Source organism: Corylus avellana, chromosome 9 (genome assembly GCF_965113065.1).
Source record: "Corylus avellana chromosome 9, dhCorAvel1.hap1.2, whole genome shotgun sequence".
Classification (NCBI taxonomy): Eukaryota; Viridiplantae; Streptophyta; class Magnoliopsida; order Fagales; family Betulaceae; genus Corylus; species Corylus avellana.
In genome coordinates, this window is record NC_142498.1 from 16,731,471 (window position 1) to 16,758,089 (window position 26,619).

Genomic DNA, 26,619 nt, shown 5'->3' on the forward strand with positions numbered 1-26,619 from the left:
GTATGTTATGACAAGTATTATACATAATATTTGTCATGCAGTTGGATTGATAAGTATGTTTCAAATTCAATCCAATTAGAGTACATTGTCAGGCAGTGAAGCAAATGCTGTGATATTTGCATGGCATCAAGGTATGAAATTGTGTATTAGGCTAAGTGATTTTGACTTTATTGCTTGTAATGATGCAGGTAATTTGCAGGTTATGTAGATGATTGAAAATTTACAAGTAGACAATAATTCTTTCCCCTAAGCCCCCTTCCAGAGTGCCACCGCCGTCTATCCACTTAGGGCTTAGGAGAAACCCTAAGCCCCCCTCTAGAGGGCCGCCGCCTCAAGGGAGGAGGGATGCCCGTTGCCTGCATCCTTTCTCCCCTCGACCTTTCCGCTCCGGGTGCTAGTATTTTACTTGATGTCCCTAGTCCCGGTGCCCCCTCTCTTCCCCCTCCCCACCTCTCCTTTCCCCCCTCTGCTTTTTCTCCATTTTTGGCCTATGGTCTTGCCGTTTCCCCGCCCGCTTTCTTCCCTGCGATCTCCATCTGCAGCGTTCCCTGCTTGGGTTGAAACGGGTTGGGTACTGGATCGGCTTGCCTTCGACTGATCCTCCGTCCTCCACTTGGCTTCCCCCGACGCCTACCCACCTTCTTGCTTCTCGGTTCTGCCGTGCCCATCCCACCTTTTGCAAGCGTTCCGTCAATCCGGCTGGGTTTGTTTTCGTTTCTCCCTGATTGTGCTTCTTTGCTTTCATTCTTTGATTTTGCTTATTTGTTTCCCGGTTTTTGTTTTTAAGCTTGTTTATGTCTTTGGTGTTTTTTGTTCTATTGTTCTTGTGTTCTCTCTCGGTGGGTATTGCTTTTGAGGGTTTTCACTCAAACTCTCCCCCTCCCTGTTTGTTTGTGTGTGCCGCCGATCTCCTTCGCGCCCACTTCGCCGCTCACCGCTCGTTGTTGAGTCTTTTCACGCGCCCCTCCCGCGCCAAGCTTTTTGTGCCACCTTCCGCGGCGGTTTCTGGTCAGCTCGTGATCGGCCTCCTCTAGCTGCCGTGACCCGCTTTGTGTGTTTTTCGCATTTATTTCCCTGTAATTTTGTTTCTTCTGTAATTTCTTTTCCTACATTTGTTTTATTGTTCCTTTTATTTCCCTGTATGATTTTTTCTTTTTGCTTGTAATAAGGCTCTCTCCTCCTGCTTTGTTGCGCCCGGTTGCTACCCATTATTGCTGGTCCAAACCCTTGGATTGTGGATGTGAACTTTATCTTAGCCTTCGGGTCGAGGAGGATGAGTATCGGTTTGGGGGTTTTGCTCTCAAGGCCGAGGAATAAGTATTGGTTTGGGGGTTTTGCTCTCAAAGCCGAGGAATAAGCGCTACCTATGCATTAGATGGTGTCTGTTTGATGCAGGTTTGATTTTTAAACCTGATGATTAGTCATAGGTTAGTGGATGCTGTGTTATGGTTGATTTGGCCTGTTGTTGATGACTGTCTCTTTAACTTCGGTTATGATTTACTTAAGAGCTTTTTGCTATATTTGTAAGAGCTTTAGGCTCGTGACTTTTATCAATGAATGAGTATGGTATGTTTCAAACAAAAAAAAAAATTACAAGTGAATGCATATTCCTATTTGGTAGAACGGTTGTTTCTTGGTTTGAGAAAGAAACAAGGTTGTGTTGCGGAGTTCACAATGGAGCTTAGTACATTGCATGCAGCACATTGGTAATTAATTTGGTCTGGATTTAATTTTTTGTCGACAGTTTAATTTAGGTATACCTAATAGACCAATAAATGTGTTTTATGATAATAAGTCTGCTATCTCTTTAAGAAAAAGTGGAGCACATAGCTCCAAAGACAAACACATTAATAGAATTTATTACTATATTCAAGATATAGTAGAGAAAGGTGAAATAAAAGTTGAATTTATTTCATCAATAGAGATGGTAGTCGATCCTATGACCAAGGGGTTGCCTCTGGATAAATTTAGAGGGCATGTAGCAATAATGTATCAAGGCATTATGTTGAGATTTGGTAGTATCTATGCTCAAATGGTGTAAAAAGACGCTAATAAGGTGTATCAAGGAAAACCATAGGAATAATGACTTTAAAGGTAGTACTTGATCAAAAATTTAGCACAGGTCGACACATGATTTTGTGTATGGCTGAAGTCGTCAATTGTGGAATGGGTGTAGATTATACTCCCAACCATGGAGAATTGATGCCATTCCTTTGAAAGATAGCAAAATGAAGTCATCCCTAATATGCTATCGGTAATGAAGTATATGGTAAACGACGCGGTCAGATAAAATGACAAAAACGTGTGCACGTATAGCCATGTCATGATTTGATGCCAATCTATAGGTTTTACAAATGAGAGTTGTTGGCATGGGGCAAAATTATTACTACCATGGTAATCATGCTCAACTAATGGTTAAAACGACATAATCAGAAGGATTCGGGAACACCTGAATGAATGATGGTATGCGTTTCTTTCGCCTCATTAAAATTAAATAAATTTTCTTGAGTGAATGACACTTGTAAATAACAGATAGTATAAACTGACATAAACGTAAAGTCCACACAAAGACATTATGTTAAGTTTGGTATAATATCTGTATACCGATAGTGTAATAAATCATCGGAAAGAAGTATTAATGTAAATCTCAAATAGGGATAACCTTGGAGATAACAAAATTGAATGAAAGATTCAATACAAGTTTACATATGGTTACTATGTAAAAATCATTAATTATAGTTCGAGTGTGGACTATACTCCCAACTATGGATAATTAATATTATTTGCTTAAATTACATAGCAAGTAAAGTCACCACTAGTATGTTGTTAGTAAAACACATATGATAAAAAGGTGCAATCAGATTAAATAACATAAGTGTGCACACATCAAAGATGTTATGATCTGATTATTGTCTGCAAGCGTTAGCAGATAAGGAGTTGACATGCTTTATGGTACCAAAGGTAATCATGTACAACTAGGGTTTTATTACCAATCATAATAGTATAATTAAGTGGGAGATGAAGGTGCATAGGATGATCACACTATTATAAGTGTGGTCATACCCATACCAGATTGTATAACATATACATGGAGGTAATATAACTTCTAGTGGAGGTAACCAGTCAAGAAACACAACTCTTGGTCAAGAGTTGAGTTGGGACTCTATAAGTAGAGTCCGAGGAGAACACAAACACTATCCCCCCAAAAGGAATCTTACGTATGTTTATTTTCTTACATTAGAAAGTGCGTACTCTAAAGTCTCTTGTTCTCTACAAATTTTCACCCTAACGGGAGAAATCCTTCCTGAGATTAATTATTCAAATTCCAACAAGTTTTTCTAACAAATCATCTATGGAGAAAACTTGCAAATATGAAACTTCTTCTCTTTAATGGCAATGGGAAGAATAATACATGAACAGCAGAGAAAGCAAACTGTATCACGTTGTCACGTTGTTCTTAGGATATATATATATATATATATATATATATATATATATATATATATATATATATATAAGTCGAAACCTCCTTTTGAAGGGCTTTAAAATCGTGAACATGCGACGTCGTCAATTCAATTTTTTTTTTTAGCTAAATTGATTTTTTACTCATAATTTTAAAAACTAAACCAGTTAAATTGATTTTTTTGTTTTTTTCAAGTCTTTCACTCCACTCTCCAACATTAACCTCTCTCATCTTTTTTTCTCCCCATGTACCTCTCTCTTTCTCTTTCTCTTTCTCTTTCTCAACTCACCAATATTAACAAAAACAATATCTATTGGCCTAAAAATTCAAATAGGAGGTAATTCTTTTTCTTAACCTCCCTTCCTTTTTTTTTTTTTTTTTTTTTCACACCAACAATAATTTAAATTACTATTATTTTTTTGCCTTTATACTTCTTACAATTTTGATATATTTTAATTTATATGGGTTAAACTATTGGAAATTATGATATGAGAGGATTATTGTTATTATTATTGTTAAAGGAATTGAGCGATATATAAATGAATAAATCAAATCAATTTAAGCACAACGCTCTAATAATGTTTAAAATACAATTAGGAACTATGTCAATAAAGACTTGTTCCACAGGTTATGAGCAACACCATTGAGATATCATCTAACATGGTTAACCTTTCAGTTTTGCAGACAATTAAGCAGTTCTAAGATGATTGTAATGGCTCCAGTTTCTCTCCTATTTATTAAGAGCATGCACCACTTGGAGGGAGTCACCCTCCAGATCTACCCTGTGAAAACCCAATTCCCGACTCAACTTAATGGCCCTTAAAGTCGCTGATACCTCTGCAATATCGGGCTTGACGATGTAGTCTTTTGGCGCAACCAAAGTCGCCAACACCTCTCCCTTACCATCTCTAACAACCACACCAATATACATATTCCTTCTACCCTTGTCCACAGCTGCAACCCAATTTATTTAACAAACCCGTTCTTGGGGGCTTCCCATCGAACGTCATCTGTAATCACCCCCTCAATCGCACCCCCTCAATCGAGCTATCTTTCCGAGAGTTAGCTAATTGGAATGGGGGGGGACCCCCTAAGGGCCAGGAACAGGATCCTCTTCAGTCCAAAGTGGACTATAGAATATCCAGTTAATGGTCAAGATCTCTTTAAAGAAATCCTAAGGCCATAAATAAGACATATGTCACATTAATAAATAAAAAAATAAAATATTATATATTTTTTTAAAAAAATTATAAAAAATTAAGGAGTGGCTTCAAGGGCAGACAATTTTTTTTTTTTTTTTTTTAGATCTGGCCATTGGGGGTGGCTGGACCACCCCCAAAACCACCCCCAAGGGCACCCCCATGGCCGTGGGGTGGCCAGCCACCCCTTATTCTTTTATTTATTTTTTATTTTTTATTTTTTTTAATCTGAAATGTTAGTTTTTTATAGTGGGACAGGTGTCCTATTTGTGACTCTAGGATTTCTAAAAAGAAATTCCAGCCATAAACTGGATATTCTCCAGTCCATTATGGACTGGAGAGGATCCTATTCCCCAAGGCTAGGGGTGGTTCCGCCCCTGCACCTACTCCATATATCCTTCGCAGCCGGGCAGCTCCACAAAACATGTGAGAGGATTATTTGATTGCATTAAATGTTGATAGAAAGATTTTTTATTATTTTGCTATGTACTTTTTTAAAGGCTTCGAGTAATATATATATATTCCTCAATAGATTATTAATGTTCAAATCAAATAAGGAAAAAAATAAATACAAATCAAATTATATTGATGAATTTATATTTACCAAATTATACAATAATGTTCTAACTTCTTCTTTTTTTCCTCTTTTTTTCTCTCCACGTCCTCTTTTGGTTCTAAGTTTTTTTTGGGACTCTCTCTCTCTCTCTCTCCCCCTCTGATTTAACTTTTTTTCTTTCTTTCTCTTTCCACGTTTTACCCACTTACACGTCCGAAATATTTTCTGACGTGGCAAATAGTAGCACGTCAGAATTTTCTGACGTGCTACTAGTGTCACGTCAGAAAATTTTCTGACATGGCAGTTCTACCACGTTAGAAAATATTCTGACGTGGTAGAGCTCCCACGTCAGAAAATTTAGTTTTTTTTTTTTTTTTTTAATTTGTTTGTTGAATTTATGATTAATTGCTTTTTTGTTTGCACCTTTCAATTTGTTTGATGTTGTTTGATCTTGAATTTTTGGTCAAGAAATTTGCTCCACTGCTTTGGTCATTGAATGATTGGCAGCCACAACATGGGTCGTCGAGAAAGCTTTTCTGCCAAGAGGCCTTAATTTCATCTCCTTTTTCAAAATGTCAAGGTTTGACTGGAATTTGACAGTGTTGTTGATCTTAGATTAATAGATAGAGCCACAGAGAACCTGTCCGGCCAATTGCTACCACTACTTCACCAACAACTGTAGCCAGCATTTCCATGCCTACTGTTTTGCTATGTAAGCTTAAAAAATGTACTACCAAAGAACTGCAGAAGAACACTAAAGTGTACATTCAGAAAACGGAGGAGCTCTTGTAGGAGCTAGAAACGGAGGGAGAGAGGACGACGGCCGGAGATCGATGGCGGAGAGACGGTCGGCGGGTTTAGCTGCGGAGGATCGGAGACTTCGTGAGAGAGAAACTACTGAGCTTGAGAGAGAGTATATATATATACGGCCGGTGGGTGGAGAAGAGAAAAAAAAAAAAAAAAAAAAAAAAAGCTTGATCAAGCTTCAGCTATGGCGGAAGAAAGAAAGAAAATGGAGAAAACAAGAGAAAAAGAAAAAGCTGAGAGCTATACCTTGGGCAGTGGTCTTCCAGCTGGGGGACATAAAAGATATATAAAAAAAATAATGAATATTCAAATATTCAAAGTTGAGAGATGGGACGTATGCGAGCGGGGATTCCTGAAGCCTTCGCTTGAGGGGATTCCTGACGTGGTATCTTTACCACGTCAGGAAATTCTGATGTGCCACGTACGTCACCTGGCACATCAGAAAAGCACTCTGAAAAAAAAAAATAAAAAAAAAAATGATCTGCACATATATATATGTTCTGACGTGGTGTTCTACCACGTCAGAATTCTCTGACGTGGTAGTTTACTACGTCAGAAAAATTCTGACGTGGCACACCACCACGTCAGAAATCTTCTGACGTGTTGGACAGCCACGTCAGAATTCTCTGACGTGGCACATTGACACGTCAGAATATTTATAACTTGGTAAAAGTTGCCACGTCAAAAAATATATAATTTTTTTTTTTTGTAAATCGTTAAAATTTTTCAGACGTTCCAATTTTTAGCACGTCAGAATTTTCTGACGTGTTAAAACTGACACGTTAGAAAATCCTGACGTGTCACTGTTCACACGTCAGAAAATTAATTTATGACGTTTTAAAATTAATCCGTTAGAAATTTTCTGACGTGGCAACAAAACATGTACTGTAGCCACGTCAGAAAATGCCATTTTTTTTGTAGTGTCAACTGTAACAACCTAAATATTCAACCTAAAGTAATTCTTCTTCTTAACCTTCTATGTGTGTAATTTTTATTTGAGAAATAACTAAAATTTCAAGAATTAACTTTTTTTCTCTCTCTCCACTCTTCAACAATAATAGCCTAAAAATTCAATACCTAAGTAATTCTTATCCTTAACCTTTTAAAAATGCAATTTTTAAAATCACACTTACTGTAATTACAAACAGACCCTTAACAAGAATAACACAACCATTTCCAAACAATTGTAATTGAGTATTTAATATTAATTGTATTTGTAGGTTATTTAATTTTTTCAGTTTGTTGTTTGATGAAAATTGTAACTTCTGAATTAAGATAATAAATTGTTTGGATATTTAGTGAGCTAATGGAAGATTCTAGTACATTTATTTGATTGTTGTGCACAAAAAAACAAAAAAAAAAAACAAAAAAGAATAGAATAGAAACTCTTTCAAAACATTAAAGAGATAATTAAACATTGAATCTGAGAGGATTTATCTAATTGCGTTAAATGCGGAGTGCAATATTTTGTTTTATTGGGTACTCATAAAATATAAAGATTTTGTTTATTTTGCACTGTATTTGATTCAGTCTAGGGTTTCTATTTAATGATTGTGAATTGATTATTTTTATGTTTATTTCTCTAGAAAGTTTATTTGTATTGAAATATAATAGGTATCCCATCAATAGGATTTTATGTTTTAATTCATTTGAATATTTTATCGGATTTTTTTTTTTTTTTTTTTTTTTCATTTTTGTGATTTACTCGAAGAGGAGTGCTACACATCCCAAATTTTTCTCCCAAAAGTTTTTTTTTGTTTTGTTTTATTTTATTTTTTTTTTAAATGACATTTTCATTGAAGAATGATCACAACCATAACGCCATTACATCACATAGCAAAAAACTCAAAAAAATCATAACCGAAGCTACAAAGTTACAAATCATAGATGCTTACATAAAAATCAAACATTCAAGACCTATCTATGACATCAATATCCGCTAATCTATGACTACTTTTCAGTTGTAACACCAGGTTTATTCCAAACAGACCCAACTCAATGCATAAGTAGCTCATTTTCCTCGCTCTGAAAACAAATCACATCCACAACTCAAGGGTCTGGACAATTCTTATTCAAACAAAAATACCGACAACAAAAAAAAAGAAAACTCAGTCCCAGCAGAAAAATAGTCATAAAAGCACAGATCTACTCCTGAGAAGACTAGATCTACTCCTCATCGACCCAAAACGATTGGAAAACTACATCATTTTCCTCGTAGATCCTCCACGAGAGCAGATCTAAAAAGAAAACTATTATTCAAAACAAACAATACAAGCAACATAGCCAGCAAATCAACTGCGATTGGAGTGGAGGAGATGATGGGCACTGATTAGCGTTGGCACGTGGCGGAGCAGATGGAGGAGAAGGGAGGTGCATCACCTTAGAGGGCGGGCAATAGCGGCTGGAGTTGCTAATTTCTTGCTGAAAAACACCTACAAAAACAAAGAAAACCAGGAAAAAACGCGCAAAAGGGGAGGAGGGAGACAAGGAAGGGGGAGGGAGCGGGGACGACTAGGTTTAGACTTGTCTTTCCCAAAGTTAGTTTCCAAATGATGTGTCACCATCTCATGAGATTTATTATTTTGGGAAGCGTGTCACCAACTCATGGGATGGTGACACATCATTTGAGAACAACTTTTGGGAAAGAAGTCTTAGGATGTCTAGCATTTCCCTTACTCGAATTTTTTAGCATTTTTTGAACGTGTTGAAAGAGATTTATTTAATTGCATTAAATATTGAGTGAAATATGTGTTTTATTTTGTATTAAAAAGAAGAGAGAAGATTTTGTTTATTTTACTCTATATTTTCCGAAATGATTAGAACTTTATAGGTTTTATTTATATTAAAATATAATAAGTATCACACCCAAGGATGGAGGGAGGAGGGGATTGGTATTGGCTATGGCCCCCCTTCAATTCCTGACAACAAAATTTTAAGGTAAAAATAATAATTTTCAGCCCACCGGCCTCTAGCAACAAATTTTTTTGACTTCTGGCTTCCACCCATAATAGTTTCTAGCTCCGTCCCTGATCACACCAACAATATCAGAGTTTCTCATTAATTTTCTATTAATATTTTGATAACCAAAATTCAAGTTTGCTTCTCTCTTTTTCTAATTTTTTATTTTTTATTTTTTTTATACTTTTCAATAACTACATGTTTGGTACACTTAAAAAAAAAAAAAAAAAGTACATGTTCAGTGTGATGGATTTTTGCACACACTTATTTTAACTTATAATGAAAAGTAAGATGAGATGCATTTAAGTTTTAAAATTAAATTATAATGAAAAATCTCGTGCGAATTATGTGCTAATTAATTAAACAAGGCACTGGCCATGTGAGTTGTTATACAAATAGGGGAAAATACAGAAAACGAAAATACTGCTAAGGTGTGTTACAAAGTCACTTCTCCTATGAAAATATTTGCTCCTACCAAAACTGGAATGCAGTAGGGTTACAACAAATTTTTCTCCAAGATACAATGGAACCCAAAAACTTCTGTGTTTTAACTGCGTTCTGCACAAACGAAATTAAAACCCTAAAATACCCTCAATTTTTTTATTCCAATCATAGACAAAAATAAATAATATATTCAAATTTTCAAAAATCAAATAAGAATATAAAGAGAATTGTATAATAAATTATCTCTTAAAACAGACTAGATAATTTCAAATTTCAAAATTAAACTGATGTTTTTGAATTTCAAAAATAAACGGTTGTTTTGAATTTCGAAATTAAACTACTATAAACTAATAATCCAACTGGCACTTAAATCTGACTGTTAGATTAAATAATTATCTTAAGAAGCATCCTATGGTTTAGATCAAACCAACCACTATATCGAACGATCTTGACTGTCCAAAAATGAATGGTCATGATCAGATCGCTTCGAGCTCCGATGCTTCGTGCTAAGTGCGCCACTAGTGGCCTACAGCCCACGCACGCATGGGCGTCCGGTGTTTCACACCGTACTATAACATGCTGTAGGGTGTACCCTAGCATAGCTCATTTAATAGCTTGAGTTTGTTGGGCCTTATAAATGCCAACAAAATCTTCACACTTTCTAATGTGGGACAATATTGATTCAATGCTCTTTAAAGCCTTCCATTTAAAACATTCTCAAGACACAAAATAATATATAGGGTAAAGTCCACATACCCTCCTCAAACTACCACTCAATTGACAATGTCCCCCCTAAACTTTCAATTGTGACAATGTCCCCCCCAAAGTACCAAAACATTGTCAATGTCCCCCCCAAGACTAGCTATAGGACAAAAATGCCCCTATAGATTTCTCAATAAGACAAAAATACCCCTATAAAGTCAAAAAAAAAATTGATTTTTTAAAAAACAAAAAATTTTAATTGAAAGATAATATTTTTTTAAAACAATTTTTTTTTTTTTTTAAACGGAAATTTTTATGTTTAAAAAAAAAACTAATTTTTTTATTTAGTTTTAAAAAACAAAAAATTTCATTTTATTAAACAAAAATTTTATTTTTTTAAACGTAAATTTTTATTTAAATAAAATTATAAAACAAAAATTTAAAAAAAAAAAACGAAAATTTTCAATTTTTATAAAAAAAAAAAAAAATCGAAATTTTTTTAATTTTTTTCTTATAAAATTGATTTTTTTTTTTAAAAAAAAAAAATTTGCCATCGTTTGGATTTTTTTTTTCTTTTCTTTTTTGTTTGTTTTAGGTTTTTTCTAGAAGTTTTAGTTTTTTTTTTTCTTTTTTTTTTTAAAAAATTTTACTAAGGGTAATTTTGTCATTGGGGGGAACATTGACAATTTTTGGTAGTTTGGGGGGGACATTGTCACAATTAAAAGTTTGGAGGGGACATTGTCAATTGAGTGGTAGTTTGAGGGGGTTAAGTGGACTTTCCCCTAATATATATATATATATATATGGGCGAAAACCCGCAAACCCGCCCCACTCGGGTTTCATGTGTTTTTTTGCGGGTTCGGGTAGGATTCTTTCAACCCGTGCGGGGCGGATCAGGTTGCGGGTTTTAAGTGTTTTTTTTTCTGTGGGTACCCGCCCCGCCCCGCCCACATAAGTATAAAAACTAAAAAACCCTAACCCTACTCTATTCAGCCTCTCTCTCTTTTCTTCTGCCTCCTCCCTCTTTTCTCTCCCTCTCGCTCTCTCGTCTCCCTTACTCTCTCTCGTCTTCCTTCCTCTCTCTCCAGTGTGTTCTCTCTCTTCGCCTCTCGTCTGCTTCTCTCTCCAGTCTACGTCGCCGCTCCACCTCCTTAGATCACTGCTGCTGCGCCGCTCCCACCTCCACAGACCACAATCTTGTAGATCCAGGTTTTTTTTTTTTTTTTCTCTCTCTAGACGTCTTTCATGAATCATTCTTTGGTTTTCTGCAAGGTTGTGTATGTTTGTTTGTTTCTCGGGGTTCTATGTTTATAGGTTTAAATCCTTTGATGTAGGTAGTGTTTGTTTCTTGGGGTTTTGAGAGGATCTGACGAAAATGGAGTAGAAGAAAGAGGATCTGGAGAAGAACCCGCACAACCCGCAATACCCGCCTCGATCCGCCCCGCAATACCCGAACCAGTGCGGGTATTGCTGTCTGTGCTCGGGTGGCAGGTTGAAATTTTGAAACCCGCAGGGTGCGGGGCGAGTTGGGGAAAAGGCCAATACCCGCCCCACCCCGACCCATGCCCACCCCTATATATATATATATTGAAAATATTTCAATAGTTAGCATAGCCCACACACGCTAGCTGTACAGCAATCAAAGAAAAAGATCGTAAGGTGTTAACAAAATCGCTTTGATACCATATAAGATTTTAGAAGAAGGAATTTTCTTATTTCACAATATGTCTTTTGCTTACAAAGAATCTATTATATAGACTTGAGTAGAGAGAGCACTTCTCGTGAATCAAGACACAAATCATGCATAGTCAGTCTTTTTGACTTTTAGGATTTACTACACAATAAATCCAATTTTTCTACATTTGTTCCTTTAACAACATGTCCTCATGTAACCCTAGGTTACTTATTCTTGCACCACATGTGCCTATTAAAAGAAAAGAAAAAAAAAAAAAAACTTGCAAATGCGTGCTTATTAAAAGAAAAATCCATAAAACTTTGCCATGAAGAAAATTGAACAAGCATGAATTGCATAAGATATCTTGCTCATGGGTGTGTGTATTCGTATCCATGAACGCCGAGATTCCACGCGGGGACAGCATCTCAAAAGAACACACCAAGACAATATATGTAACAACGTACTAGATAGGGCTCGACTACTTTCGGATTTTTGAAGCAACGCTTTACACATTCTTCTACAACCTTACCAGCTCTGGCTTTAAATTCTTTCTCAAGTTGAACAAATTTGGTAGGATTGGTCTGAAACTCAATAGAAGCAATGCAAATGAAAAGCAGAGATGTAGCACAAGCCATCAGTGAGAAGGGTTCTGTTATATGTTCACATTTTTCAAATGCATTTTCAGCGCAACGACGACTGTGATCATTGCCATCTTGAAAGGATTGATGAATATGAATGGAAGGTGAAGTGGGAAAAGAGAGGGAGGGTTAAGGACATTGGCCTGAGCTTTAAATATTGTAAGGATCGTCAACTCCATTACCAAAAACTTAGTTTTTCGCAAAGATTTCATAGCAATGTTTCCTGATACCATTTTAAAAATTTTATTGTTTGGAAGTTGAATAGAGAAAAAAAAAACAATATATAAGGATTAGACCTTGTTGCATTATCACAATTGAGTGGCTACCAATTGAAAAAGTATTTTAGTTTGGATTTTGACATTTTCTTTAAAGAAAATAAAAAAATAAATAAAAAATAAAAAATAAAAACTTCTTTATTCATACAAATCTTCTTACTTGTAAATTTTGTTTAATGATTATGGCTTTTGAAATATAATATTCAGTTAAGCAATTGTTGGTTCAAGTGATATGTTTTGGTTAAAGACAAAAGGTTTTACAAGATTATTTATGTAATTAATTTGTGATTCTTAACAAATGTCAAGTAACTCGTAGAAAAGAAAAATTTTAAAGTAGTGAAGAAAGAGAATCTCTTACACAAAAGATATTACATCAAAGCATCTATTTAATGTAAGAATTTGGGAGAAGATTATCATATAAACATCAAATAAAAAAATGTTAACATCTAGCTATTCTTGCTTATGTACTTGAATTGAATAATGCAGAAATTCAGACTTGAATGTTTGTTGAATTCGCAATCCAAGAACCCTCAATTTGCAATTCTAGAACCTTGGCAATGCATTGGAGAGTGATAGATACGAGTTTTTGGTCTATCTGTTTCTCGTGTTAAAGTTATGACTGATGAAAATCACATGCTTATTTATCGATAGACCAAGACCCTTATCCAATTTATCTAATGTTGCTTCCTTCCATAAAGGGAGACAACATTTGGACTTTTCACCTTTTGTAGTTATCTGTATATTTAATTACCCAAAAGGTTTAGTTTAAGAAAAACTCTCTTAATATAATATATGTGTCATCACTGACATGCGAGCCACTTTAAATCTTCTCATAGGAAATGAGTTCTAACATTCTCCCACTTGGCTCACATAACACATCTTTAAAAATTATTTGGGTAACTAAAACTGAATATGGCCATAATTAAAAACTACTCAAGCTTTAGTTTCACTAAGAGAGATACAATACACGAATCATGGCGGTTATGTTATTATATTAACATTTCCTTTCGTGTAATACAATGTATTAATCTTTCTAAACAAAATCTGTATATGGTATAATTCTTTATGAATAACTTCTAATAAGTCATTCTTGGTCTAACTTTATTTATCCTAACGGAAAAAACCAATACATATGCACAAAAACTTTATAACAATAACTTTATGTCTATAAATCATTAGTGAGAAACTAAACACAAAAATGAATTAACGAGTCTCATATACTCCACATGACTATATACTTCTTTACTAGTAAACTTTTGGTCATGGGATCCACAATCATTAATTCAACACTTAATAGACACTTTACATCTCTTAATATTTTCTCTTATAGTGAGATACTTTATGTTGATATATTTACTTCTGCTTCTACTTTCATTATTCTTAGAAAATAATTATCGCAGAAAATCTTTATGGGTTTCACTATAAAATCGACAATCTCGAGATCTTTAATAAAATGTCTCAACCATAATGCATGTGAACTAAATTCATAGCATGCAATAAATTACGCTTTCATAGTAGACGTATCAACTTTAGTTTGCTTATTGCATCTCCTGGATATAGCCTCTTGGTAATAAGAAAATATATCATAAAGTAAACTTTCTACTATCTACATACTCATCAAAATCTGAATCTGAATAATCAACCATCTCTAAATGGTCAGTGTAGTTGTAGGTCAATATGCTCTTGGTTTCTTGCATATACCGCAAGACTTTATTTGCAATAAAAAACATTATAAAAAAAATACTAAAGGTTATACAACATTATATTGCTAAACATAGTGACACAATTACACATAAGTTTGCATGGATATATAAATCACATAAAAATATATTATCGTAAGAACCATATAAAATTTTATTTTTAATCCATATAAATTAAAGGACATAAATTTCCTCCAAACCAGTCTGGAAGAAATATCCTCCAGCCCATTTAAGATAATGACAAGTGTCTATAAACATTTAAAACGTTAGCCTAAGTTAGTAAACTGCTATTAATGACCTTAAGAATTTAATGTGTATTTTAAATGTTTATAGATACTTGACACTATTTTAAATGGGTTGGACGTGAGCGCCAACGAAGGGGGAGAACAGGGGTTCTCCCCCTCCCCCCCCCCCCCCCCCCTCCTCCCTCTCATCCTCTTCTTCCCCTGCCTTAGAGCTAGCCTATTTACTTGATGTCCCTTGCCCTTTGGGCGTTTTCTTCCTCCCCCTCCCTCTCCTCCCCTTTTCCGATTTTAGGATTTTTTGGAGGCCGATCTTCCGCCTTTCTCCATCCGCTACGCGTGTTGCTGGGTCTGGTTTGGCTCCGGTTCGTGTCCTGCTTGATCGACCGCCTGTCGCTCGGTCCACCGCAACGCGTGCTCCACCACCTTGCTACCCAGATCCGCCAGTGCCCATCACACCTTTTGCATTGGATCCGTCTATGTGGATGTGGTTTGATTTCGGTTCTCTCTGACTGTTTTTTTATTTCGTTTCTGGTTGTTTTATTTCCTTTCCTTTATGTCTATCTTTTGCCATGTATTTTGGTGTGTTGTTTTTGTTGCATTGCCTGTTTATCACACTTTGTGGGTGATGCTCTTGGGGGATTCACTCAAACTCCCTCCAGTTTGTTTTGTGTGCGACGCTGATCTCCTCCACGCCCGCTTTACAGCCCACCATCTGCTGTCGGGTATTTTCTCGTGTCTCCCCGCGATGAGCTCCAACGCCACCATCCACGTCTGTTTTCGGCCAGCACGCGATTGGCTTCCTTCCTGCTGCCGTTTCTTGGTTAGTGTGATTCTCCGGTTTTTTCCCTATTTTGTTGATTTCCATTTGTTGTTTGTCCGATTTGTTCTATTATGTTTGTATTTCTGTTTTGGTCCCTTTATTTCCCGGTACGCTTTTATTTCCTATTTTTTGCTTGTAATAAGGCTCTTTCCCCTCTCTATCTGCATGCGTGATGCCCTCTGGGTTATTTGCTATGGTCTAGACCTTTGGGTTGTGGATGTGAACGTTATCCTGGCTTTCGGGTCGAGGAGGAAGAGTGTCGGTTGGGGGTTTGTCTACCCTCAGTTCCGAGGAATAAGCACTACCTATACATTAATTTGAGTCTGTTTGGCACATTTATGTTTCTTAATATGTAGATTAGTCATGGGTTAGTGGATTGGTTTTGGGTCTAGAATGTATCTGTGACGCTTGTAACCTCATAACTTTGGCTATGGTTTCTTGTAAGAGCTTTATGCTCATAATGATTTCTATGAATGAAACTGATATGGATTCCTTTTAAAAAAAAAATTAAAAAAAAAAAGGGTTGATGGTTATTTTCTCCAAACTGATTTGGAGGAAATTTATGTCCTAAATTAAAACATATTAAAAAAATTTCCATATGTGTAATTTAAAATGGAAAGAAGTGTAAAGAAAAAGGAAAACATGAAGAAGAAAACCTGGAATGAGTTAAAACATAAGACCCTTAATTAAATTTAATGTAAGCACATTAAAAAATACATAAAAATCATAGTAAAAAAAAAAAAAAAAAAAGCACATAAAACTTTGAAATGAGTTAAAACATAGACCCTTAAGAAAGCGATAAAAAATCGTGGAAGGAATATTGGAACACAAAAAAAAATAATAATAATAATAAACAACAAAGTCAATTAAATTTGCAAAAGAAAAATAAGAAATTTGAATGAAAAATAATATATAAATTAGAACAAAAAATAAGGAAAAAAGGAAAAACAAAACAACATGAAATAAACATCTATTTCTCTATATTTTTCCTAATTCCAATGAAATTCAGAGGTATAGGAAAAAGTATATCTCTCTTTCTCTCTTTCTCTAATTGTTAATATATATATATATATATCATTTTCTTGAATTCAACGTAAAATTTACAAAAGAAAAATAATCAATTTGAATAAAAAAGATTATACAAAAATTAGAACAAAATATAAGGGGAAAAAAAAAACGAAGAATGAAATAACATAACAACATATATAACGTAAAATAAACTACTTTTAGGACACATAGGAAAAAAACAACTACTACTCAATAAATATCAACGTAATAAAAAAAGTCATACCTCGTACCAAAAATAATGATAGGAAACTCTCTCTCACTAGCATTTCCCTAAATTCAATGTAAAATTTACCAAAGAAAAATAATCAAATTGAATAAAAAATAATATATAAATTAGTAGAAAATTTAATGGAAAAAAAAAAAACAATAATGGAAGAACATAACCACATGAAATAAAGACAAAAAACTAAAAATAAAATTTTCAATATAATTGAAAGAATTGTCTTTTTCTGCAGTATACGTTTCCCCATTGCAATGAAACCTTGAAAATCAATGTTATCCATTAATTAAGAATGTAAATAGAAAAACGAATTACTCAATTAACAACAACGCAATCTAAAAAACTGTCAACTAAAAATAACAATAGAGAACTATCTCTCACGATCATTTCCTGAATTCAATATAAAATTTACAAAAGAAAAGTAATCAATTTGAATAAAATAATGTATAAATTATATATATAAGGAACAAAAACGAAAATGGATGAACATAACCACAGGATAAAGAAAAAATGAAAATACTAATGTAATTGAAAATAATTGTTCTAGCAAAAAAAATAAAAAAGAAAAGGAAAGAACTGAAGTATATTTTCTTATTCGGAAACAACAATTGGAAACTCTCTCTCTCTCTCTCTCTTTCCTAAATTAGTGTAAAATTTACGAAATAGAAATAGAAAGCAAGAGAAGAAAAAAGAAAAATAGAGAGAGAGAGAGAGAGAATTTTGGAACTTTTTGTTTTCTTCACTAAGACATCAATTAAATGCATCCTAAACAAAACCCCGAATTTGGGAACCTTTCGTTTTTTCCACTAAGACATCATCAATTAAATGTATCATAAATAAAGCCCCTACGTTTTAATTATAGGATATAAATCGAAAGACAATTAAGACAATTAAATATATTACAAATAAAACCCTACGTATTAATTGTAAAATTTACCAAATTAAATGTAACATTTATAAAAGAGAAGTAATCAATTTAAATAAAAGTAATATATAAATTTGAAAAAAGAAAATATAAGGGACACAAACGAAAAATGGAAGAACATAATCATAGGATAAAAAATAAAAAAAAATAAAAAATAAATAAAAAGAGAAAAAAAGGAAAAATAATGAAAATACTAATATAATTGAAAAGAACTGTTATAGCCAAAAAAAAAAAGAAAAAAGAATTGTAGTATTTTTTTTTTTTCATTAAGAAAAAACGATTGGAAGCTCTCTCTCTTCTTTTTTTCTAAATTGAGTGTAAAATTTACAAAATAACATTGGAATATAAATAGAAAACAAGAGAAGAAAAAAGAAAAATAATCAGAGAGAGATAAAGGAAGAATTTAGGAATCTTTTGTTTTGTTTTTTGTTTTTTGTTTTTTTTTTCATTAAGACATCGATTTGTTTTTTTTTTTTTTAGAGAGACATTAAGACATCAATTAAATGCATTCCAAATAAAACCCCTACTTTTAATTGTCTCACATTAAGGATATAAATAGAAAGCAACAGAAGATAAAATAAAATAAAATAAAAAAGAGTAAAGTCCACTTAACCCCCTTAAACTACCACCCTAATAACAATCTATCCCCGAAACTATCAATTGCGATAATTTACCCCCCAAACTACCAAAATAATGACAATGTACCCCTAATTCTAACAAAATAACGAAATTACCTTTACTAAAATAAAACAAAAATACTAAAATTTAATTTTTTTTTCAAAATTTTAAAGGTATTTTTGTCTTATTGAAAGTTTTATAAAGATAATTTCGTCATTTTGCTAGCATTGGGGGGTACATTATCATTGTTTTGGTAGTTTGAGGGGTAAATTGTCACAATTGATAGTTTGGGGGGTAGATTGTCAATGAGGTGGTAATTTGAGGGGGTTAAGTAGACTTTAAAAAAAAAAAAAGAGAGAAAGAGAAAACTTGGAAACCTTTTTGTTTTCTTCATTAAGACAAATAAGAGAAGACCTAATTCTTGTCGCAAGCAGGGAATGAGATATTAATTAAAGCTGTGGTGCAAGCCATCCCCACGTATTGTATGAGTGTTTTTCTTCTATCTACAAGCTTATGCAAAGAGATGCAAGGGATGTTGCAACGTTTCTGGTGGGGACATAAGGAGAACACTTCCAGAATACATTGGATGAGTTGGGAGAAGATGGGTTTTTCCAAAGCCCAAGGGGGTTTGGGTTTTCGTGATCTGGGGATTTTTAACAAAGCTCTACTTGCAAAGCAACTTTGGCGGCTCCTTCAGTGTCTAGAATTTCTGGGTGGGAGAATCTTGAAAGCAAAATGCTACCCAAATTGTTCTATTTTGGAGGCAAATTTGGGCAATCGACCTTCATATGTATGGTAGAGCTGTATGGCCGCCCAATCGGTTCTCGCAAATGGTCTCTTTTGGAGAATTGGAACCGGGGATGATATTCATGTGTGGGGTGATAAATGGATCTCAAAACCCAACACGTTTGTAATACAGTCACCAAGGAACACACTTGATCGGGATGCTCGAGTTTCGGAGCTTATTGATCCAGGCACGAGACAATGGAGAGTCGACCTTATTACACAAGTCTTTCTCGCAAATAAAGCTGAGGAAATTAGAAACATGCCTATTAGCCCTTTACCATAAAAGGATCGGCTTATCTGGCGGGATACAAAAAAAGGAATTTTCTCTGTCCGAAGTGCATACTTTTTGGAAATGGATAAAATGGCTAATAGCACTAGTGGACCATCCATAACTGATAGGGATAACCTGGAAAGAATGTTGGAATTTAAAGATACCAAATGTGGCAAAGTTCTTTTTATGGAAGCCTTTATATAACCTGCTACGAACTAGGATGAATTTGACCAAGAAGGGAGTAATCCAAGACACCCTATGCCCTATTTGTGGACTCAAAAATGAGACGGTAGTGCACATCCTATGGACCTACCCGTCATCGAATGATGTGTGGGGAGGTGGACCGAAGAAAATGCAGAAATGTGGTGGCGTGGGGAGCAGCTTCCTGAAAATTTTTGAGTCAGTTCGGGACAAATGCGGCACAAAGGAAATTAAATTGTTTGTTGTCATGGCAAGGAAAATCTTGTTGAGGAAGAATTCAATAATACATGGAGAAAGTTTTCATCATTTGACTAGATTAGTAAAGGAAGCTCAAACTTCTTTGGAAGAATTTCAAAGAGTGCATAACAAGATCCAATGTGAGGTAGCTAATGACAGTGAAATAGCAGTCATAGTATGGAAATCCCCACAAAGTAACATGATTAAGATAAATTGGGACACCAGACTGAATTCGAAGGCAGGACGTGTGGGGTTTGGCATTATAGCTCGAGATTCAACTGATAACTTTATTGCTGCGCGAAGTTTGTCTCTTGCTATTCAAATTGATCCAACTTTAGCTGAAGCTTTAGCAGCGGTGTATGCTATTATTTTCTGCAAGGAATTTGGTTTTGATAATATCATCTTTGAGGGTGACTTTATGCAAGTTGTCAAGGCTATTGCTTCAGAAGGGCCATGTTTCCGTAGCTATGGTCACTTTATCGAATGTATCCAAAGAGAGCTACGTGGTTTGGAAAGCGCCAGTTTTTGGCATGTAATAAGGGACACCAATAATGCTACGCATACACTAGCAAAATTGGTTACCACTCATGTCACTATGTCTACTTGGTTGGGGGATGTTCCACCAAGTGTAGGTGATATTATACGGAGGGAACTTTTCTTCCTGCTTGTGTAATCTATTCACGGATCTTTTGAGATAATGAATATTCATAATATTCCTTAAAAAAAAAAAAAAAAAAAAAGAGAAATGTTAAATACCCAACTATTTGGCCCAACTTGGGCACAACTTTGACCTTCTTTTTTAATTTTTAATTTTTTTTTAAAAAATGTCTGAAGCAATAATATTCTATGTGGTTCTTCTTTTATTTGATATATATATTTTTTTTTAAAAAAAATACCAAATAAAAGATGAACCACATAGAATTTTAGGGAAATGCTAGACATCCTAAGACTTCCTTCCTAAAAGTTAATCCCAAATGATGTGTCACCATCCCGTAAGTTGACAGGGGTAAAATAGTAATGTAAAAATCTTAAAGACATAAATAACCTCGCATAATTTTACTCTGATGAACAAAGATCAAGACCAAAATCGTAAATTAACGTTGTCAAACAAAAATCAAGACCAACTCGGTCTTTAATTATATATATATATATATTTCGATATGTCCATACAAGAGGAGGGAGATAAGGATTCGAACTAGTGACCTCTGCTTCATGAAGCCTGGTACCAACTCGCTCTTTTTATATATCTACTAAGTAAAGAGATATATAAAATACAATCAGAGATTAAATCCACTAAAGGAGTTTTTTTTCAGTCGAAAGGATTGTGTGGTTTTTTTTTTTTTTTTTTGTGGTTGGTTGTTCTATCAGCCTATCTTCCTCTGTACACCATAAGTCAATTGGTCTGGTCGTGCTTTTGTTCGTATCATGACGTGTCCGACAGTGAAAGCCCATACAGTCCAAACTTGCGTGCCAGAATATTCAACCCCACATGCAACTATGAAGTAAGCTGCATTCTTTTTATATATCTACTAAGTAAAGATATATATAAAGTACAATCAGAGATTAAATCCACGAAAGAAGTTTTTTTTAGTCGGAAAGGATTGTGTGGTTGGTTGTTCTCTCAGCCTATCTTCCTCTGAACACCCATAAGTCAACTGGTCTGGTCGTGCTTTTGTTCGTATCATGACGTGTCCCACAGTGAAAGCCCATACACTCCAAACTTGCGTGCCTGAATATTCAACCCCACATGCTGCTATGAAGTAAGCTACATCGTTTTGGGGATCCAAATCCAATCCCAAATTGAGAACATTAATGATGCTCATAATCTCTGGCAGTCAAGGAAGGCGGCGGCTTCTGCGTTCTGGGTTCTGATCTCCTGATCTCCATATTTCTGTTTATTGTGAGTGAGTGAGCTTGGAAAAGGGCCATGGCAGTAGGATTAGCAATAACAGGAGGCGAAGGTGGGCAGCAGCACTACAATGGGAGGATCACTCTGTTTCTCGTCTTATCTTGCATGATGGCTGCCATGGGGGGTGTTATCTTCGGCTATGATATTGGAATTTCAGGTCCGTTTTATAATAATTCATGATTATTGTTATTGATTGATTCTTCTGTTTAATCATTGTGGAAAATATCAAACCATTATACTCGAGCAATGAATTTTGAAGGTGGAGTTACCTCTATGGAGTCATTTCTGAACAAGTTCTTCCCAGAAGTGTTCATTAGAATGAAAGAAGATACCAAAATTAGCAATTACTGCAAGTTTGATAGCCAACTACTAACTTCCTTCACATCATCACTCTACGTGGCTGGCCTTTTCGCATCCTTCTTCGCCTCCTCTGTCACCACAACTTTTGGACGGATGCCATCCATCCTTGCAGGAGGAGCCGCATTCCTTGCAGGGGCAGCCCTCGGTGGTGCAGCTTTCAATGTCTACATGCTTATATTTGGCCGAGTCTTGCTTGGAGTTGGAGTTGGTTTTGCAAACCAGGTAGCATGTTTCAAATTTTCCTTCGCTTTTTTAGTTGTTTTAGGGTGAAAATTCTACACTTCTTTTATGAATTATATTAAGAAATAGCTTCTTTTTTACATTTATTAGACATATATAAGGCAGTTTTATCAAGTGGATTATTCATGTATTTGATAGCTAGTGGTAGTAACTTTATAAGAAAAAAGGACAATTATTAGGCCACAATGCCGACTAGGGCTGAGAGTTGGATAATTCGGTTATGAAAATGAAATTTTTGCATTTTGTACTACCATGGTCAGTAAAGTCGAAATTTTCATCAACTTATTCTGCCAAACTTTATTTTACGTTACTGACATGATTATAGTGACAACCAGTAATGTCAGTAAGTAAAGAAATGGAAAAGTTGGTTGGTAAAGTCGGTTGGTAAAATTGGTTCGGTTAGAAAATGTTTTTCTGCCTACCAAACCGAGTTTGCCGGAAATAGAAAAATTCTAACGCCTACCGGCATCGGTTAAGCGGTGTCGGTAGGTTCGGCCAGCGAGCAGTAGGTGGTTATTTTGCACAGCCCTACTTATAACCGCTCTAAAAGCACGAATGCCGGACACAATGTCGATGCCTATAAAAGATTTGAGTTTGTTTCTCTTAACTTAACAGTAACTGGTTTTACGTGAAATGATAGCTCATAGAGCGAGGAAGTCACGGGATTGAATCGCCGGAGAGACATCATGAGAGTAAAAACGGGCTGCTTGACATGATGTCGAGGTCTGTAAAAAACTTACTCTCCTCCCTTAATATGAATTGGTTTTAAGTGAAATGGCAGCTCACGGGCCGACAAATGATTTATTTCCCTGACAAGGGAATCTCAAATCTTATAGAGTTTGGATCAATGACCAACTGAATGTAAATTTCTCATTAACAATGAAGTCATCAAGAAATATTAATGGCTATCATTTTCTTCTGCAATATGCTTTTCTTTGCAGTCAGTCCCCCTATATCTCTCTGAAATGGCTCCACCTAAATACAGAGGAGCAATCAACAATGGCTTCCAATTCAGCGTTGGCATTGGCGCTATATCAGCGAGTCTCATCAACTTCGGCACCGAAAAGATCAAAGGTGGCTGGGGCTGGCGAATCTCTATATCAATGGCTGCTGTCCCGGCCTCAATTCTAACACTTGGTGCATTTTTCCTCCCGGAAACACCCAACAGCATAATCCAACGCAGCAACGACCACCACAAGGCCAAAAAAATGCTACAACGCGTCCGAGGAACCGATGATGTCCAGGCAGAATTAGACGATCTCATCAAAGCAAGCTCCATTTCAAAAACAATTGAAAACCCATTCAAGAAAATTGTACAAAGAAGATACAGGCCTCAGCTTGTAATGGCAATAGCCATACCTTTCTTCCAACAAGTGACGGGGATCAATGTCATCGCCTTCTACGCCCCTATACTCTTTCGGACGATCGGATTAGGCGAAAGTGCCTCACTTTTGTCCGCGGTAATATTAAATCACCACTTATCTTAAAAGCTTAAATTAAATTTAAATTTAATTTATATTCTAACAGGTAATGACGGGGATTGTTGGAACTGGATCAACCTTCATATCCATGCTTATAGTGGACAAACTAGGCCGAAGAGTTCTGTTCACCACAGGAGGAATTCAGATGTTCATCTCACAAGTTATGGTTGGAGGAATAATGGCGGCTAAGCTAGGCGACCATGGCGGGATAGGCAAAGGGTCTGCATATTCTATTCTGGTTTTGATATGCGTGTATGTTGCGGGTTTTGCGTGGTCATGGGGTCCGTTGGGATGGTTGGTTCCAAGTGAGATTTTTCCGTTGGAGATTCGATCGGCCGGGCAGAGCATTACGGTGGCAGTGAACTTTCTCTTCACTTTCATTGTTGCTCAAACGTTTCTTGCTATGCTCTGTCACTTCAAGGCCGGGATCTTCTTCTTTTTTGGTGGATGGGTGGTGGTGATGACGGTGTTTGTGTACTTGCTGTTGCCGGAGACTAAGAACGTGCCTATTGAACAGATGGACAGAGTGTGGAGGGAGCATTGGTTTTGGAAGAGATATGTGGGGGAAGGGAGTGAGGATGAAAATGCTTAGAACTTTTTTTTTTTTTTTCTTGATGAGCAGAATGAAGATGAGATTCAATCCAAATTGGATGAGGGAATATATCAATTGATGGGCGGGCAATTTATTTGACCCATTCATAACCGTCATCAAGAGGGCTTTGTGGCTTTTGTTTTTTTAATTTTCGTGTAATTTACCCTTTTCCCCTCCCCTGCATTAAATAAATAAACTCTTACCTCCCTATTTTGTTGTAAAACTCCAAAATTACACTTGGAAAACACAATAATAGCATTTGTTTTTTTGGTTTAAAAAGCTGTACTTTACCTACCTAATGTTAGATATAACTTGAATTATTATTATTGTAAGTTTAGTTAGAGAGATATATGTGTTTGTGTGTAAATGAGTGTGTTTATATGTATGTATGGATGTGGGTGTTTGTGTATGAGCATAATGAATTTATACACATACTATAAAACATACATATAAACTTGAGATCAAATTATTTAAGATTTAAGTTAATTTATTGAATTAACTCAAATGATAAAATTTTAACGATAATTAATTAACTAAAGATAAAAAATGAATAAATTAATTGAGTAGCCGGTGAAAAAGTTTGAAATCATTCGAGAATAAATGAACTAAGCTTGAATAAAATATCTAATTTAGTGATAAGCTAATGTTCAAGCTTATGTTTAAAATAAAATTAAATAAGTCAAGCTTAAATATTCCTTACTCGACCTGACTTGAGTACAACCATGCGTGCATCAAGGGCTGTAAATAAACTAGTCTGTTCAATAACTTGCTTGATACTCGCTCGGTTTAGTTTGACCTAAACTAGAGCTTGATATTGTGGAAGCCCACTTGTTAATGTAGAAACCCGCTAAATTAGTAAATGATGCATACTTGACTCGCTCGAGAAAATTCGATAGAGGCTCGCGAGCTCAGCTCATTCAAATATATATATATTACTAAAAATTAGTTATATAAATGTACATATGTATAATAGTAATTAAGTAATATATGTTATATAAATTACTTAATATTTATGTGTGTGTATTAGTTGAGAGCAACTTCGGTGCACCTATTGCACAAAAGTCATCTTTTGTGCCACTAATACGAAGCTGACACATCAGCCAATTTCATTAAACTTATTCTTAAAATAAAAACTCAACCACACCAGAGTATACTCTAGATAAAATAAAAAATTAATTAAAAAATATATATATTACTAAGAATTAGTTATATAAATGTACGTATGTAATAGTAATTAAGTAATATATGTTATATAAATTACTTAATATTTATGTGTGTGTATTAGTTGAGAGCGACTTCGGTGCACTTGTTGCACAAAAGTTACCTTTTGTGCCACAAATAAGAAGCTGACACATCAGCCAATTTCATTAGACTTATTCTTAAAATAAAAACTCAACCACACTAGATTATACTATAGATAGAATAAAAAATTAATTAAAAAATATATATTACTAAAAATTAGTTATATAAATGTACGTATGTATAATAGTAATTAAGTAATATATGTTATATAAATTACTTAATATTTATGTGTGTGTATTAGTTGAGAGCGACTTCGGTGCACCTGTTGTACAAAAGTCATCTTTTGTGCCACCAATAAGAAGCTGATACATCAGCCAATTTCATTAGACTTATTCTTAAAATAAAAACTCAATCACACCAGATTATACTCTAGATAAGATAAAAAATTAATTAAAAAAAATAGAATTGAAGGGGTGGCTGGCTGGCCACCCCTCCCCCACTTTGGATGGCTGGCTGCCACCCCTAGGCCTAGGGGTGGCCCCTTTCAATTCTGTTTTTTTAATTTTTTTTAAATTTTTTATAAACAATTAATTTTGTTTATTTCATATGTGATATAATATGGTGTAGTTAAGCTTTTTTTTTTTAAAAAAAAATAAAACTTAAGTTTGGTAAGCTTGGTTTAGGTGTCAACTTCCGATTGGTTGCACAAAACTCAGTGCAACCTCCCTATATAAGTTATTCTCGTATTAGTTAACATACTAACTAGTTAGTTCATAAACTAATATATTATATAGTTAATTAATATTTACTAAGTAAATAAGCAACTTAGTAAATATAATTAATGTCTTTAAGAGGTAGCTCAATCGGCAGCGGACCACGCCTCATGAAGTGGAGGTCATTAGTTCAAATCCCCCATTCCCATTCCATTGTGTGGACATGTCGAAAAATAAAAAGAAAAAAGTAAATATAATTAACTATAGATTCTTT

General features: G+C 34.9%; 2 protein-coding genes across 2 annotated transcripts; both read left to right on the forward strand.

The window, feature by feature from the left end:
* Nucleotides 1-19,590: 19,590 nt before the first annotated feature.
* Nucleotides 19,591-20,481, forward strand: LOC148583872 (uncharacterized). Its single transcript, XM_088510802.1, has one exon. It carries the CDS (start codon nt 19,591-19,593, stop codon nt 20,479-20,481), a length of 891 nt encoding a protein of 296 aa, XP_088366928.1.
* Nucleotides 20,482-21,722: 1,241 nt separating this feature from the next.
* LOC132190983 (hexose carrier protein HEX6) lies at nt 21,723-24,390 on the forward strand. The gene is made up of 4 exons (XM_059606007.2): nt 21,723-21,874; nt 21,977-22,299; nt 23,259-23,777; nt 23,845-24,390. Exons 1-4 carry the CDS (start codon nt 21,736-21,738, stop codon nt 24,388-24,390), a joined length of 1,527 nt encoding a protein of 508 aa, XP_059461990.2. The 5' UTR covers nt 21,723-21,735.
* Nucleotides 24,391-26,619: the final 2,229 nt, after the last annotated feature.